This window comes from Peromyscus californicus, unplaced genomic scaffold (genome assembly GCF_007827085.1).
Source record: "Peromyscus californicus insignis strain IS unplaced genomic scaffold, ASM782708v3 Scaffold_3__1_contigs__length_106647218, whole genome shotgun sequence".
Lineage (NCBI taxonomy): Eukaryota > Metazoa > Chordata > Mammalia > Rodentia > Cricetidae > Peromyscus > Peromyscus californicus.
The window spans coordinates 509,273-526,580 of NW_026294551.1; the positions used below are offsets into that span (position 1 = coordinate 509,273).

Below are 17,308 nucleotides of genomic sequence, written 5' to 3' on the forward strand. Positions count from 1 at the left end.
AGACATGAAGTACTGGGCTGAGGGGTAGTGGCATGCAGGCGAGGGCACCTTTGGTCACATGCTTCCTGGGAAAGTAGTTGGTCACTTTTTTGTTTTTAGTTTAGTTGTTTGTTTTTTTAAAGTCTGTCAAGGCTGGTTATGGAGAAGTGTAAATTCTGCATGGTCTGCACGGCAGGACTATTAGGAAATCTACCCCCAGGGTATAAAAGTCAGGAACTTTTTAAAAAAATGTACTTGGTGGGTTTCTCCTAATTCACAGTAACAAAACTACTTCATAAAGTACCTTTTTCACATTAGTACTACTCCCTAGTCCTTAAGTTATACAAGTAAAAATAATTTGATGTATTTTTTTATTGAAACAAAAAGATACACATACACAGTCACTTCGAATCAAAAATATCATTTGAAAGACCAATCCATTTGTGACACCTGGTGGGAAAGCTGTCACACAGAAGGACATACACAGCTGTGCTTGTGGATAATCCCTGTATGGCACCGAGGCCTGCACAGAACAGCACCAACCAGAATGACAACAAGGAGAAGACTAATGACCAGGGGAGATGTGAAGCTCTAGTCACCACACTGAAGTGTGAGCAGGTATCCTCTACAGCATGTACCATGGAGTATAAAGTTGGTATGAGAACAGTTTCAGTAACTGTTCTCACTTCAATTTTTTCTTTCTACAACATGTTATATTTACACCAAGCAGACTACAGTATAATGAAGAATAATGAAGAAGGAAATGGTAGAAGCTGATGTTTGACACCCAAGTCAAAAAGACTATTACAGTTCTGTTATACACATTAAAACTTACCTTATAACCAGGAAACAGTTAGATATGTTACCAACTGCAAAATAGTCTGCTGTAGTCAAAATATCAATTCCATGAGGGAAAGTACCCTGAAAAAAGTACAAGTGAAGAAAATAGAAAAGGTGAGAAACAGCATCTGAAATCACTGATCACATGCACACAACAGGGCAGCTGAAGCTGAGCCACGTGGCTCGTGGAATGTCCCACTGGTGTGTCAGTGTTCATCCTGCCTGCCTGGCCAGATGCTGCACACAGTACCACTCATTCTTCAACCCCAACTGTTTCAACTTCAAATGCTGTAAAACTCCTTCCTTTAAAAAGACCCTGGGTCTCAACAGTGCTGAAATGGTAACTCTGAGAGCTTGGTCCCCCTTTCTGGTCACAAAGACAACAGCATAGCCCTCAATTCCACAGCCTATTAGAGCAGGAAAGTCAATGGAAGGCAGGCAAGCTCCTGTCTGGCTTGAAACCTAGACTAGGGCCCACACCTCACTAAGCTGCTGTAAGGATGGATGAGGCTAATAGAAATAATCACTCTCAGGGCTAATAGCCGGCCTCTAAGAGCATCAAGGAAAGCAGCCATCAGTTCCCCAAACTCAAAAACAAGAGGCAGGCCCCTCCATCCTCACCCATAAAAAATATTCATAGTGGAGTCCCATCATCACATTATTGGTATTCCCTAATACTATCACTTATGGCTAAAAAAAAAAATTACAATCTAGAAACTTTATAAACAAATTTCCTTTAAAAATATAAATGTAGAAAGTTGTAGGCAAATGTAGAAAGCCTTACAGCTATTGGCCCGGAGGTGGCTCCATCCCAGTAGCAGATGAGTCCCCTATCTGTGCACAAAGCTGGCACAAGAATGACAAGCAAAGGCCAAGAAAAGTGACAGGCACTCTACCACCAGCTCCTTCCTGCCACACCCCTGTATCTTACACAGGAAGGAATCTACTCAAACACGAGGTGTTACCCCTCTGCACAGCCAGCTCAAAATAGTATCAGAGGTGCATCTACTAGCATATGTATGTGTGTGACCAGATCCAAAGAAACAGACACAAAATAAAGAAATTTACAATTTGAGTCTGAATTTCTACATGGAATTCAGGCTATTTATTACTATGGAGACAATGTCAAAAACAGAAGTTTAGTCTTCAGGTTACATATAAATAATGCCAATTAGTCTGAGCACATGATGGGATGTACCACCCATCTGGAATCCAGGAGAGCTAAAAACCCAGGCCTAACTAAAACATGTGAGGTCTGCCAGCCTTCTGTTCCCTGACCTCTGCCCTTAGGGCTACCTCAGGCACAGAGTGAGAGGAAAAGCCACCATTACCAGCCAGGGGCTGGAAAGCGTAGCCAGCAGAGGAAGCAACTCCTCCATGCAGCCCACCTTCACTGTCATCCTCAATGCCTTCATCATTTCACAAGCTAATCCTGGAGCCTGGTCATTAAAATCTTGTAGAAGTAACCGTCTTATTAAATAAGAAACACAGAGCCAATGCAAAGATGAAAGCCCAAGAGGTCAGAGCTAAGAGCCTTACCCTTCACTCCTGCAGCTATCCTCTTCAGCCAAGAGACCTACTTCCTGTGTGTTTGTCTTTATATAGACTTTCTGTTCTGTCTTCTCATTGGTTGTAAGCCCAACCACATGACCTCCTCGTCACTGCCCGTCTGTACAGACCTCCAGATCTTCTATGGTTGGTATTGAGATTAAAGGCGTGTGTCTCCATGCTGGCTGCATCCTTGAACACACAGAGATCTGCCTAGCTCTGCCTCCCAAGAGCTGGGATTAAAGGCGTGCGCCACCAATGCCCAGCTCTGCTATGGCTTGCTATTAGCTCTGACCCCCAGGCAACTTTACTTATTAACATGCAAATAAAATCACATTTCAGTACAAATAAAATATCACCATAAAATCTCACAACTTTACAAACACTACCCAGCAAACAGCCCTCCTGAGAACACTAGAAAGAGTGCCCCAATCCTCTGCCTGTGAGGAAAATGATGAACTGAGGTGTCTCAAGAACCACCAAGTCATTCAGGGGTTGAGCTGGAGTAGAGTGACTGGAGTGTGTGGCTCCTGGTTCTGCCATGGTGCATACTTTGTGTGCTCTTATCATATTCCTGTTTGATGGTGTGGGAAATGCAAATGTCTTTTCTATCAGAGTTAAAAGAAGACAGAGAAAATTCTATGTTTAAAGAAATTAGTAAAGATACCATTTGGCTAGAATCCCTCCAGATTAGCTTACTATTTTTTTTTAATGTTTTAAATATTTCTTTATTTTTATGGTGTTTTTCCTGCATGTATGTCTGTGTAAGGATGTCAGATCCTCTGGAACTGGAGTTAGAGACAGTTGTGAGCTGCTATGTGGGTGCTGGGAATTGAACCAGGGTCCTCCAGAAGAGCAGCCAATGCTCTTAAGTGAAGAGCCATCTCTTGAGCCCCAGATTATCATATTCTTAAAGTCAAGATATATGTTCAAATTTCATTCTCCCTAGCAAAATGCTGGTCCATTTTGAATTAGCCAATCAAGTAATATGAGGCCAAGCTCTAACCACTCAGTCTGTGAGGCACAAAACCCCTTGCCTTGGGGTTAAAATCAGAGTAGGACCCCTAATGAGTGTGCTTGCTAGACTAAGAGTGGCTTTGCAGTGGGTGGTGGTGATGCATGCCTTTGATCCCAGCACTCTAGAGGCAAAGGCAGGTGAATCTCTATGAGTTCAAGGCCAGCCTGGTCTACAGAGAGTGTTCCAGGACAGCCAGGGCTACATGGAGAAACCCTGTCACAAAAAAAGGAAGGAAGGAAGGGAGGGAGGGAAGGAGGGAGGAGAGAGAGAGAGAGAGAGAGAGAGAGAGAGAGAGAGAGAGAGAGAGAGAGAGAGAGAGAAGAAAGAAAGAAGTGGCTTTGCACCTTCCTGCAGAAGTAAAACTTTGTGCTTTAACAAAATGCTTTGGATTATGTAATTATTTATCAAGTAGACCCCAGACTCATACATAACAATGAGAGAGAAGCCCACAGCCCAGGCAAAGGTACCACTGCAGCCTGATTCACATGAAGACAACAGCACATGACTGGGCAGGCAAGTGGAGCCCAGGTTTGGCTGTTACCAGTGAGGATGGGCAGGTCTAAACTGCTCAGCAGTACCCACACCACCCAAAGATGGTAATGCAAGTTAGAATAGAAAGTGAATTAGGTACAAAACTTTGGACTCACCAAGATAAGATAGAAAATAGAGTATTTTCTCTGAATTGGTCAAATGCAAATGGACTAGACATTGTTGATGTATTTATTGCCTGTATATATTGTACTTATTGTATATAGTTTTTCTTATACTAGTTATAATCTTTTTTATTTGACAAAAAGGGGAAATGCAGTTATATTTTGTGTATGCTTTAACAAATAAAGCTGCCTAAAGATCAGAGGGCAAAACTAGCCATTAGTTAGCCATAGAGGCCAGGCAGTGGTGGCACACACCTCTAATCCCAGCACTTGGGAGGCAGAGGCAGATGGATCTGTGTGAGTTCAAGGCCACCCTGGTCTACACAAGATTCATCAAGTCTAAAAGAGAAACAGCCAGGCAGTGGTGGCTCTCATGCCTTTAATCCCAGTACTAGGGAGGTGGAAACAGGAAGTGATATGGCTGGACACAGAGAGGAATATAAGGCAAGAGGAGACAGGAACTGAGGGCTCTTTCAGGCTGAGGATTTCATAGAAGAACTAGTAGCTGGCTGCTCTGCTTCGCTGATCTTTCAGCTTTCACCCTGATATCTAAACTCCAGGTTTTTATTAATAAGACCAATTAGGATTCATACTACAGCACATGACTGGGCAGGCAAGGGGAGCCCAGGTATGGCTGTTACCTCATGCTGGTCCTAGACACGGCAACTACAACACACACACATACACACATACACACACACACACACACACACACACACACACACACACACACACACACACACCCCTACTTATTGGAGAGCCCACTCAACAAGCTTCTTGGGGGTCTTGGCCAGGATGAAGGCAGGCAGGCAGGATCTAATCAATTCTGGTGTTCAAGACCTACATCTCCAGCAGACCAACCCAAGGGAAGAAGTCAGGTGTCCCTCCCCCAACCCTACCTCCAGTTACTAGGCAGCCCTGTTACTTCCTGGACTACCCCCAGCATTCTCTACTACAAACATGTGGCTGCTGATAATATTCTTGCCCCACCCCCCAAGTCATCCATAGCTTCTCTCACCCAGAGCACATCCATCTTGGTCTACACCTCTCTACCCCATCATCCTTCACATACAGGTTATTTTGCACACTATTGTAGGACTAGGCCATCCTTCTGCTTCCTCGCCTGTAACATTAACAAGCACCCAAACCACCTTCTATCATGAAACCCTAGAGCAATCATTCTTAGCTGGATTCTCTCAGGGACTCTCCTCCCTGTCCAGACTCATCTTGGTAGCTGCCAATTTTCCCAGTCCCTAACCCAGTAGATCTCAACCTTCTTAATGCTGCAACCCTTTAATACGTGTTGTGGTGACACCAACCATAAAATTATTTTCATTGCTACTTCAAGTTTGCTACTGTTATGAACTGTAATGTAAATATCTGTATGGTGATATTTTATTTGTATTAAAATGTTATTTGTATGTTAATAAATAAAGTTGCCCGGGGGTCAGAGCTATTAGCAAGCCATAGGAAACCAGGGCAGTGGTAGCGTACGCTTGTAATTCCAGCACTTGGTAGGCAGAGCTGGGTAAGTCTCTGTGTGTTCAGGGATACAGCCATTATTGGATACACATGCCTTTAATCTTAATACCAATCATGGAAAACCTGGAGGCCTATACAGACAGGCTGTGAGGAGGCGGTCATGTGGTTGGGTTTACAACCAATGAGAAGGCAGGACAGGAACTCTATATAAAGACTTTAACACAGGGGTAGCTCTGGTTCGGAGAGGTAGGACCACCGCAGGAGGAAGGGTAAGGTTTTAGCTCTTAGCTCTGACCTCTTGGCTTTCTTCTTTGCATTGGTTCTGTGTTTATTATTTAATAAGAAGGTTGGATACATCTACATATCTGTGTTTTCTAATGGTCTTAGGAAAGCCCAGTGAAAGGGTTATCCAACAACTCCCAAGGGGTCATGATCCATAGGTTGAGAACCAATGCTCTAGCCCCTCTCCAGCCTCCTTCTAAACTGACCATACACTCCAGTGTGCCAGAATCTTACACCTGAATGAATCTAAACTCTACTTTCAAGGCCTGTGATGGGTGTCCAGCCCCAAGCACAGCTATACCACCAGTGAACATCAAAAGGGGTCAAGGCTTTTGGAAGGTGAGGCCTCCAAATAAATCACAAGCTAAGGAAGGGCCAAGGCCTATGGGATCCAAGGACTCTCTCACCAGGATAAGACGCTTGGTGCCTAACACATGTTCAGCCCACATCATATAGGGTGAGGCAAGATCCTAACCTGCATAAAACATTCATGCAGGGTCTCCCAAAAGGCACAGGGAATCAGTACTCCCTGGTCACATTATGGTGGGTCTGAGATCAGAATTGCCATGTTTATTAGCTTGCTCTGAGGTGAGGCTCATTCAGTACCCACACCCAACAGTACAAGATATGAAACCAAAGCTGTCAAGATTCCCACCTCTAAGCCTACAGGAAGTTTCAGAAATAAAGATTTATAAAGTGGCCATACCTGTCTCCCCACGTTCTCCTGGAAGGCAGCCTAAGGAGCAAAAAGAACAAACAGAGCAGGTGAGTGAGGTTTGCTTCTGCTAAACATCAGAAGATAAATTCAAAACAAACACAGTACAGTGTAAATGACCCATGGCTTTACTTTTTAAATAAAAGTCCTCTTTGTTGGCTGACCAGAGCCCTGAGGGTGGTTTGTCACTGTTTTTATGTCCTAGTCCTCTTTAAAACCACAGTTTAAGAATTCCATTTATAAAATCAAATACAATATGAGAGTGGCCTTTCACTGGAAATATATTTTCACACTAACACCCCAATGACGGTCCCAGAATAGAACTCTGAGAACAAACTATACAGGTCAGTAAGTAGAAACCAACTCCTAAAACATGTGGAGGGACTCTGTAATCACAGCTCGCCACCATCCCCAACACCTCAGAGCTGCCTCCTAGAGGGCACACACCTGTCTCCAATCAACTCTCTGAACTACCTGAGTCCTACACGCCAGGCACAGAATCGGGGCTAAAAATGTCCCATGTGAACTTGAACAAAATTAAGTACTTCTAGGCAAACCTGGTACAGATGACTCTTCTTTCTTTGGTGACAACTTTTCCTGTCTCTCACACTGTCCTACATAGGACTGTCTAAACAAAGTGACAGTGAAACCTTATGCCCAGTTTATTACCCAGTGGAGTTTCAAACTTCCCCAAAGCATCCAAAGCTGAGTTCCAACTAGGATTATAGGCAGGTGTAGACACAAGCTGCATGTAGAACTGGAGCAAAGCTACACACAATCACATGACACGCACTATCCTAGCAAGCAAAGGTGAGAACAGGCATGGAGGAGGTAGTGGTGGCAGAAGAACACCCCTTACCCAAGCAGACATCCCAACTCGTGTTAAGGGGCTGAGAGCACGCACAGATGTACAAAAGAGAGCAGACTGAGCCACAGGACCCCAGGATCTATGCATGAATCCCACAGGACTGGTAAGTACCAAGACAGAAATGTGAGGCATCTCCAGGAAAGAGCCTCACGATAGGGCAGAGACACTAGGTGACCCGCCCTCAGGTGGCTCTCACATGCTTCTAAAATAGGAGAAATGAGATGCTTTTTGCTGCTTACCATTTTGTAACTTTTGCAAACTGCCCCCCTTTAAGAGTTACTTTTTTTTTTTTGCATATCTGAGTGTTTTATCTGCCTGTACATATGTGTATCACATACATACCTAGTGCCCATGGAGGTCAGAAGTTGGATCCCTTAGAACTGTTGTTAGCAATAGTTGTGAGCTACCATGTGGATGCTGAGAATCAATGGGTTCTCTGGAAGAGCAACTATCGCTCCAGCTCCTTACAATCAATTCTTTTTACCTTGTTTTGTTTTGTTTCTGGTTTTTGGTTTTTGTCTCCTCAAGATAGGGTTTCTCTGTGTAGCCCTGGCTGTCCTGGAACCCACTCTGTAGACCAGTTTGGCCTCGTACTCAAGAGATCCACCTGCCTCTGCCTCCCGAGTGCTGGGACTAAAGGTGAGCCCCACCACTGCCTGGTCCTTGCAGTCAATTTTTAAAGAAAGAAAGAAACACTGAAGAAAGGTGGTGTAAAGAGATTCAATGTCATCTTAAATATAAGCAGGGACATCTTCAAACAAGGTAAAAACTAATACAAGATTTATATTGAAACAATCTCGAAAATTAAGAGGTTAGGGGATCACCTAACACAATATGAAGACTGACCACATGGACATCACTACAAAATATGCTATCAGCACAGACAGAAAACAGAAGAATGCTGGGAACAGGGTCAAGTGGTTAGCAGCCTTGATACTGAAAGCACACACCAAGGAAATAAATAAGACTGAAACCTCACTCAAATAGAAGACTCCTGTCTATGGAGATGCTGTTAGAAGAATGAAAACCACCATAGATTGAGGATTTGCAACACACATATCCAATATAAAGGACAAATATCTAGAATGCATAAAGAAGTCTCAAAACTCAACAATAAAAACTAACCATCTAATTAGACATTGAGTAAGACTTGAAGACACACCTTACTCAGGAGGACACAGATAGCAAATGAACACCCCAAACAGACTCAGCATCATCAGAGAAAAGGAAACTAAAACCACAGACACACACATCAGCAAAACTAAAACAGAACAGTGACCAGGAAGAAACCAGGCAACCCCCGCCACAACTCATCAAAGATGGGGAGGACACATTATAGGACAGTCACCCTGGGGAACAGTTAGTAGCATGGAAGATGGGACCCAGAAACCATAATCTAGGCATACAGCCTAAGAAACAGAAACTATGCCCACACAAAATCTGTATGAAAGTTCTCATAATAATCCTGAGCCAGCAGCAACCCAGATGCCCTTTCATAGGTAAAACCAAGGCTCAGTTAGAGAACAACCACTTACAGTAGAAGGCAATGACCAAGGACTTCCCAACATACACTCAGTGAGAAAACTAGTCCCAAAGACTGTTACTTCAGCAATATAACAGCATTACAAAGTTGGAAAGTAGACTGATAGTTGCTAGCAGTTAAGTGAGAAGCAGCCATGTTTACAAGGATCATGCAAGTCATCACCTCTGTGGTGATGACTACTGTGTGCCTTAACTGTAGGGGATTCAGAGATATGTATGAGATGTGGCCATACAGAGCTAACCATGCACACAGGACACATACAACTAAGAGTCCTAACTAAGATTACTGAGTTAGTGGATATAACCTATGATGTTACCCAGTAGAGAGCAAGGGAAAGGGTAAACAGACTTTACTGTATTCTCATAGCTCTATGTGAATCTCAATAAAGTCAAAATGAAAGGCAAAAAAATACAAGAATTAGAATGAAACATCAAATGAAATACTGAGTGAAATAATTGAAAACTTGTGACTATTGCCCCTCTCTCTCTCTCTCTCTCTCTCTCTCTCTCTCTCTCTCCTCATCTCCATTCCTCATCCCAAGCTTTCCACAAGAGAGGAACAGGCCTTTTCAGCACATCTAGCCTGCGGGATACCATCTAGTATGCAAAACCTGGAAGAGTTAGCAACATATAACTAATCCTTTCCACCAAGCAATGCCAGGACTCCACTGTCCAGCCCGAATGCTGACCACCAGAAAGGGCCAGCAACATGAAGCGCTAATGAGGATCCAAAACAATGGTCCTATTATCTTAGAAGCACTGTGGCCACCAGACAAGGGACCCAGAGGAGAGGATGGGTCAACCATCAACAGCTGAAAGGTAAGGCCACAGAACTGGCAACTTCTGGGCACTTCACTGCTCACACCTCCTGGATTCTGGCCAGGTAAACAGACATCTCACACACCTAGAAAGATAAACCGTGGAAAGGTATCAGCCAAGAGGCTGGAGAGTCCACATAAAGAAGCAGCTGCCTGAAGAAGCAGTTTCCTGGCAAGATGCTCTTAGTTCACTCAGAGCCCTTATATCTTCAAATGAGCCTCAGATGGAGGCCTCCCTCATCTTCTTCCTGCATTTAAATCCTACAGTCTACTATGTAAACAGTGCTGAACTTAAAAGGAACACAAAGAATTTCTTGCCAGTTTAATAGGGTTTTAATTTCATGTTTAAAAAAAACAGATTTATAGAGTTTTATTTCACTTCATCCCAGGTCACATAAAGTCACAGGGCTTTGATTTTTATTACTGTTTCCCATAAATACGTCTTACGTTACAGAAAACAACAAAGAAAACATAAAAATGTTAGTACACATTTAGTATAAAATTTTATTATATATCAGACTTACAGTTACTCCCTATTGGTTAACTATGAGAGCAAGACTGCTAAGACCTCCCAAGAAATCACTGGGTTCCTACTAACACTGCAGACAAAATGGAGTCCCTCTGGGGCTGCTGACAGTTTTAAAGGACTCTGGGCAGGGTGCTTGCATCCTGGCTGCTTCTCAGTGCAGATGTAGGCAAAGAGTCAACATCAAGACCTCAAAAGTCACCTCACCAGAATGAAGTATGGCCCCATGGCTGAGATCCTACAATTCAGACTGGAACAGCTAGGCTTTCTAAGCCCTCCATCGTAGGTCTTCACATATGAGTACCCAATACACTGGCTACCATGCCAAACAGGTGGCTGAGGCAGCAATGGAGATACAGGAACTAGGCACGCAGGGCCTGAGTGCATATCTACTGCAGCAGCCAGAGGTTAGCAGCCAAGTAACAGACAAACTCCATCACTTGTGACAGGCAACTGAACAAGACAGGGACCACTGTGATAGAGAAGATGAAATCAGTTGAAGCCTTCGATAACATCAAGTCACTTCACTTAACAACACAGAAGACTTGACTTGAGAAACAAGAAAGCTGGGCAATTAAATAAAAACAATAGAAAACAGTGGAAATTTTTCCAAAAACAAAACAAAACAAAACAAAAAAATGCCTAGATAGGTTCTTAGGCAAATACTGCCAAATAATTAAAGTAGAAAAATATCAATCTTTTAAAAACTATGGTATAAAATAAAAGAGAAATACTTCTACACCCTCAATGATGTTAGTTCATCTTCAGTTAAACTGCAGAGAAAAACACCTAAACAAAAGACTAATAACCCTCAAGATCAGATTCAGAAATTCTACTCCTGAGAACACTGACAAACTGAGCCCAACATAAAGAAGGGACTGTCCACAAGTGAAAACTAGACTAAAACTGAAAGGTTGTTTCAAAGTCTGAAAAGAAACCACACAGTGTACCACATAACAGAACACAAGCCAAAGACCACTTGATTACCTCAAAATCAAATAACTGTTCATGATTTTAAAACATGAATAAAATTAAAGTAGCTATAGGAAAGAACTTCTCAGCCCACATGCAGAGCAGGCTAATCCTCCCTTTTCCCCAGTTCTATGCCTCTATCTGACCATAGGAGTCTCCTCTCCATCCTACTCTGAGGCCTGGCTTCTATCCTCACAGGATACCTCGGCAACATTGCCAACTCAACCACAGTCCTCTCATATTTTGGACATCTTGTTGGTACTATCAAACCCCACCTGTGTACCAGCACCCCTGTCCTTTCCCTCAGTCTCAAAGCAGTTGCAGTAGTGTATCACTCACAGTCTGTCTCTATGACCAGCTGAGACAAGGATGCAGAGCCTCTGTGCTCAAACCATGGGAACTCCCAACTCCACAAACCTCACAGCCAGCAGCAAGTTTCACCTTACAGCTCTCAGAGGCTTCCCTATGTTTCTGAGCACCTCAAATGTGTTCAACTGTTGGCCTGTCTATGAGAGGAAGATTCAGCCACAGACTGCTAACGCATCACAGCACCCCTGACAGAGCCTGGATTCATCATCTGAGGTCCTCTCAGTTGCAGCCTCCCACAGCACTCGGTCACTAATCACAGCAGTCAGCTACGTGTGCAATCAGCTATAGCTGCAACATCCCCATGCAGGCAACCCTAGGAAAACATCTTAGTCTCTCCCCTTGTAATTCATGACACTCAGGTCTCATCAATGGCCCCAGCCAACACCTCTATTGGCATACAGTCTACCCAAACCCATCCCAAAAACTGGATCTCAGGGGACCTGGGTAACTGAGCTCAAAACACAAGGCCCACAGGCAGCTGTTAGGCCAAAGCCCACCCAGGGAGATCCACTCCAATGTGGTCAGGAAAACAGAGCTAACCACAGCTTAGTAACAGCTCCTCCGAGAGCACAAAACCTCCAGTGTCCTAACCTGCCATGGCATTTGGGTTACAGTCACAGGATAAATTTCTCCTCCTCTGCAGAGCTTGAGCGACCCTGAATTTGGTCTGGTTACTGAACAGAAACCTGTTCACCTGTACTTGTTCAAGATATTTCACCATAGCTGGCTGTGGCTCTCTCAGCAGCACTGGATGGAGGCCTTGAACCCTGACTTCCCCAAGAATCCCACAGTAAATGCCCTACAAGTGCTACCATGGTGACTGCTCTACTCAGTTCTTTCATCTGATCACCTTTGCTTCCACGGGGAGTGGGTTTTCCAGGGAGATAGAGGCCCACATACAGGACATCAGCAATAGTTACACCCCCACCTCCAGGAAAGGAATGTACTGGGGACAATGAAACTTACAGAGGCTGCTCTTCTGCAGTTCACATTTCGGTCAAATATGGCAGCAATGACCAGTGCACTGTAAAAACAAGGAAAATGATTAATTAAAATGAAATATGCAAGGCCTGGGAAAATAACTCAGTCAGTAAACTGCTTGTCTTGCATGAGATCACTCATAAAAATGTCAGTGAGGTGGTGCATGACAATCATCCCAGTGCTGGGGACGTAGATAGGAAGATCCCTGGTACTGCTGCTCAGCCAGTCTAGCCTAATGGCTGAACACAGGGCCAGCAGGAGACCCTGTCTTAAAGGAGGTGGACAGAATTCCTGATGATGATACCCAAAGTTGTTTTCTGGCCTCTACATGCACAGGCATGGGCACAGACCATGTCATGTGACACCCTACCACTGTTTACTCACTTGTTTACTTGTGTGAGTGAGCCTCACAGACAGCAGGAAGCTCAAGGTTCTTAGAGGATACAACAGATTTAAGTGACCTCTAAGATAGCAAGCATTATAGCCCCAGCCTTAACAAATGTCCTTCGATGGTGTGCCCTGAGCCTCTAGTGCCTTGGAGAATAATGTCTTTGGCCTGCTGGGATCATGTGGGATCAACGAAATGCAAAGACAATGGTGCTACAGGATGAAAACTGGCAGCACACAAATGGTCACAACTGGATGGCTGACACCAACATTCCTAGACACGGCAGCCTATGGCTTCCAAACCACATTGAACAGCAAGAGCTCTATGCACCCTGCAGGCAAATTGCCCCTTAGAAGCACCCAAATATATGGTTTCAACAATGCCCACGGGCTCAACCCAGTGTGAGGCATTATGGAGCATGCATTGTCTATATCTGGGATTGAGAGATATGAGACGTGATGAGGACTAGATGAGGTCAGCAGGATGGAGACCAAGACTGGATCCTCTGGGTTTTACACGGAGGAGACATATCACATACTCTGCTCTCTGCCCCTTTCAAGGTGATACTCATGCTGCCTCAGGACTCTGCTGGCAAGAAAGCTACCACTACATACAGCTTCTTGACCTTGGACCCAGACCACAAGTCAGAATAAGCTTTTTCTTTACAAAGTAGTGTCCTTCAAGTATTTGACATAGTAATGAGTAACAGGTAGTCAGCTGGTTAAAGCAGTCACCATAGAAACACCACAGAAAAGGCAGCTGTTAAGTCTCAACCTTTTCTACAGCTAGAAGCAATAACACCACACCAACCCAACTTTTCCTAGCTCTCATGGCACTCTATAGGCTTTAACTAAGCCTTTTTCTTATATACCAAACTTCATTATTGTCAGAATCTAGAGAGTACTTGCTCCTCCCCAACTTATGTCTCTCATCTCTCCTGCATCTACCAGTTACTGCTATTAAGTTTCATCCTCAAAGAGAACACTTCTCAGGGAAGCATTTCCCCATCTAGGATTTCTCTCCTTGGTCCCTACATCCCTTGGAGCCCCAGAAATGTTCTCAGGAAATGGCAAGGTGCAAAACCTAAGGACCAAGAACCAGCCAAGTCTATCTTTCTCAACCTCATTCTCAACTTTCTCAGCCATGAAGTGAGTACTAATCCCAGCCCAGGAGACAGAGCGGTGAGGCTGCAGACCTACCCTCCTAACTCCCACATTCTGAGGCCACTACTTCCTACCAGCCCAGGCAGGAACAAATAGTCTCCACAGATGAGATTGGAGCCTTGTATTCAATGAAAGGGGCACTTAGAAGGATGCCTGCAATCCTAGACTCCAAATACCAACCAGGGATCACCAGAGGGCAGAAATGGTCTTTGGGGTCCAGAAAGTAAGAAAATGCTCAAGAACAAGAACTAGAGGAAGCGAGGTGACTCGGTATGCCACCAAGCCTGATGACCTAAGTTTGATCCCTGGGTCACACATGGTAAAACAGAGAACCAACTCCTTGAAAGTTGTCCTTCAATCACCACACACACGTGTGCAGACACACACACACACACACACACACACACACACACACACACACACACACAGAAATTGTTTTTAATTTTAATGTTAAAAACAATCAGAATGGCCGGGCGGTGGTGGCGCACGCCTTTAATCCCAGCACTCGGGAGGCAGAGCCAGGCGGATCTCTGTGAGTTCGAGGCCAGCCTGGGCTACCAAGTGAGTTCCAGGAAAAGGCTCAAAGCTACACAGAGAAACCCTGTCTCGAAAAAACCAAAAAAAAAAAAAACAATCAGAATGATGCTAAGTAGATATGTGCCAGTCGGTCAAACCTGTCACAGAAGAAAGGACAAAATACTGTTCTATAATTCCAAGATGTAAATGGGAGAGGGGCAGGGGCACAGCTTTCTTGGTTTGTGTTAATCACACTTGGCCACATTGAGAAGAGGGGAAATCTGATTTATAACAAGAGAGGGTTCATCCTACCTCATCATGAACCTCTTAAAATTGTTTCTACCCTAACACACCACAAAGGCTTTTGTGAACAGTCTTCATATCATAAAACATTGACTGAGGCCTGTATTCATGTGGTCTATTAATTCATGAGCCACATACCTACTGCTGTTAAGAAAATACATTTGCCCCACCCCATCCCATTCCCCAAGGTTCAGGGAACATCTTAGAAGATGGGGGTAGAAAAATTTTAAGAGCTAGAGTATAAGAAGGAGAGCTGTGAAATCTTGTCTTCTGGACATGGTATGGCCAATGCACCCATGAACTCACTCGGCTTCAGTTATCAATCAAGCCAAACTGATCAGTCAACATTCCAGCAGACAGCACTACTGGATTCACTGGGTTACAGAAAAAGAAGAGGACTTGGGAGGGAAACCTGTTAGGGTTGTCAGGGGAGTGGGATGGCAGAGTTGTGGGTGGATATGATCAAGATACATTGCATAAATATATTGTCAAAATTGTCAAAAATTGTAGAAATGGTCAAAAATAAGTATAAGATACTCTATTTTTTTTTTTTTTTTTTTTTTTTTTTTTTTGGTTTTTTGAGACAGGGTTTCTCTGTGTAGCTTTGCGCCTTTCCTGGAACTCACTTGGTAGCCCAGGCTGGCCTCGAACTCACAGAGATCCGTCTGCCTCTGCCTCCCGAGTGCTGGGATTAAAGGCGTGCGCCACCACCGCCCGGCGATACTCTATTTTTTTAAAGAGTACATTTGACATTTATTTTAAATATGCTCTCAAAATGGAAATTTAAATATTGTTCTATATTAGAGCTTTGCTTTTTAAGACCATGTTTTCTAGGAAAAGAAAGTAAAAATTTCTGCTTTCCTTTAATGTTTACCTACAGGAAATGTAGGCCACCACTGATAGTATTGAAAGGTCATGTAGCACTGAACTCTAAGAATTTCCTGTTCATGTGTTTGACTCAACTACTATGTTAAGCCATGGAACACTGACTGGAGAAGAGAGGATGAATATAGACAACACCTGAAACCATCTCCAGACAGCTTCGTCCTCTCTAAAGTCATAGACTCGGTCATTTTAGCTGATCTCCTAAATCCCCAGATAAATGTCTTCTGCTCTGCTCTGAGGATGCCTATCTGCAGACATCCTACCCTGCCAGGCAAGCAGGTCCAATTTCAACAAGTGTTCATTCTAGAGGAGCCAGGCCAATCAGAAAATAAAGCTGTTTTTTCACAGCCCTCTACACATTCTATCCATCCAGGCATTGGACATGGGAATAAGAAAAATCCTAAGTGGTATGTAGCCTGCCTCAGTCAGGTATGGTGATAAAACCAAAGCTGTACAAGAGGCTGATTTCAGCATTAGTTTCAGTGTTTTATTTCCTTCCTCCTAGGGATAGGGCTTTGTCCAATTCACCTTTTTTCCTAAAACACTTTCCACAGGTTACTGGGTAACTTTATAGCTACAGATGAGACCTGATAAGGTGGTAGAGTCAGAGTAGCCCCTATTAGGGCCCTCTCCCAGCTTCACTTGTCCTTCCCAGGTGTGTGGGAGGCCAAGCGAGTACGACACACATGTATCTGTAGGCATCTCTCCTGTACTCAGCATCAGTACAAGAAGTTCCAACTAGTAGCTCCTCCCATGGGGACCATGTCCAGTGGGAAGGCAGCTTCAGCAGGCCTGGCCACCTACTTTACTTATGGGGCCATCCTTCCCACAATCACTCTGACAAGTCTGTGTGCTCACAAAAGCCCCAGCTACCATAGGAATATGTCAACTATTCTCTAGGCAGCAATTGCTGGAGACCCTTTCTTGGTCTCTGACAGTGAACATACACAAGCTGCTCCATGCAGACTTCACCAAGGTATGAGCAAGCAAAGTGAGCCATAAGCCACAAGGACTGGGACATAGAATCAGAGTCCAGTATAGGCTGTCACCACAGAGGAAGCCTGTGTGCAACAGTTATCAACACAGCTAAGAGAAGCAACAGCTTCATACACTACCATCAAATTAGCTTTTCCTTAAGCAAATGCCTTAAAAGTCACTGTTTCATTGATAATTTTTCTTTCTTTTTTAAGAAGGAACTCATTCTGTAGCCCAAGTTGGCCTTGAACTCATGGTTAGTCTCCTGCCTTAGCCTCTCAAGTGCTAAGATTATAGGCATGAGTCAGGATTTACATGTTTCATCAAACTTCAGAGATTATACTGAAGTAAATGTAACAATACCTGGAAACTGCTGCTTTTTAAGTATCAGTAAGATTCAAGGTAATTAAAACAAATCTGCATGCACTTATGAGTGTAACAGGTTTTTAAGCACTGTTTCAATTTGGGCTATTTTTTTTTTAACT

At 43.8% G+C, this 17,308-nt stretch overlaps 1 protein-coding gene across 3 annotated transcripts in view; it reads right to left on the reverse strand.

Moving 5' to 3' along the window:
* Tbcd (tubulin folding cofactor D) overlaps positions 1–17,308 on the reverse strand; it is a 176,134-nt gene that overhangs the window by 51,757 nt on the left and 107,069 nt on the right. For all 3 annotated transcript variants that reach the window (XM_052756745.1, XM_052756744.1, XM_052756743.1), the window contains 3 exons: positions 12,579–12,636; positions 6,509–6,538; positions 815–900 (listed from right to left, as the gene is read on the reverse strand). In XM_052756745.1, the coding sequence (XP_052612705.1) occupies positions 815–900; positions 6,509–6,538; positions 12,579–12,636 (174 nt within the window). The remainder of the gene's footprint in view (positions 1–814; positions 901–6,508; positions 6,539–12,578; positions 12,637–17,308) is intronic.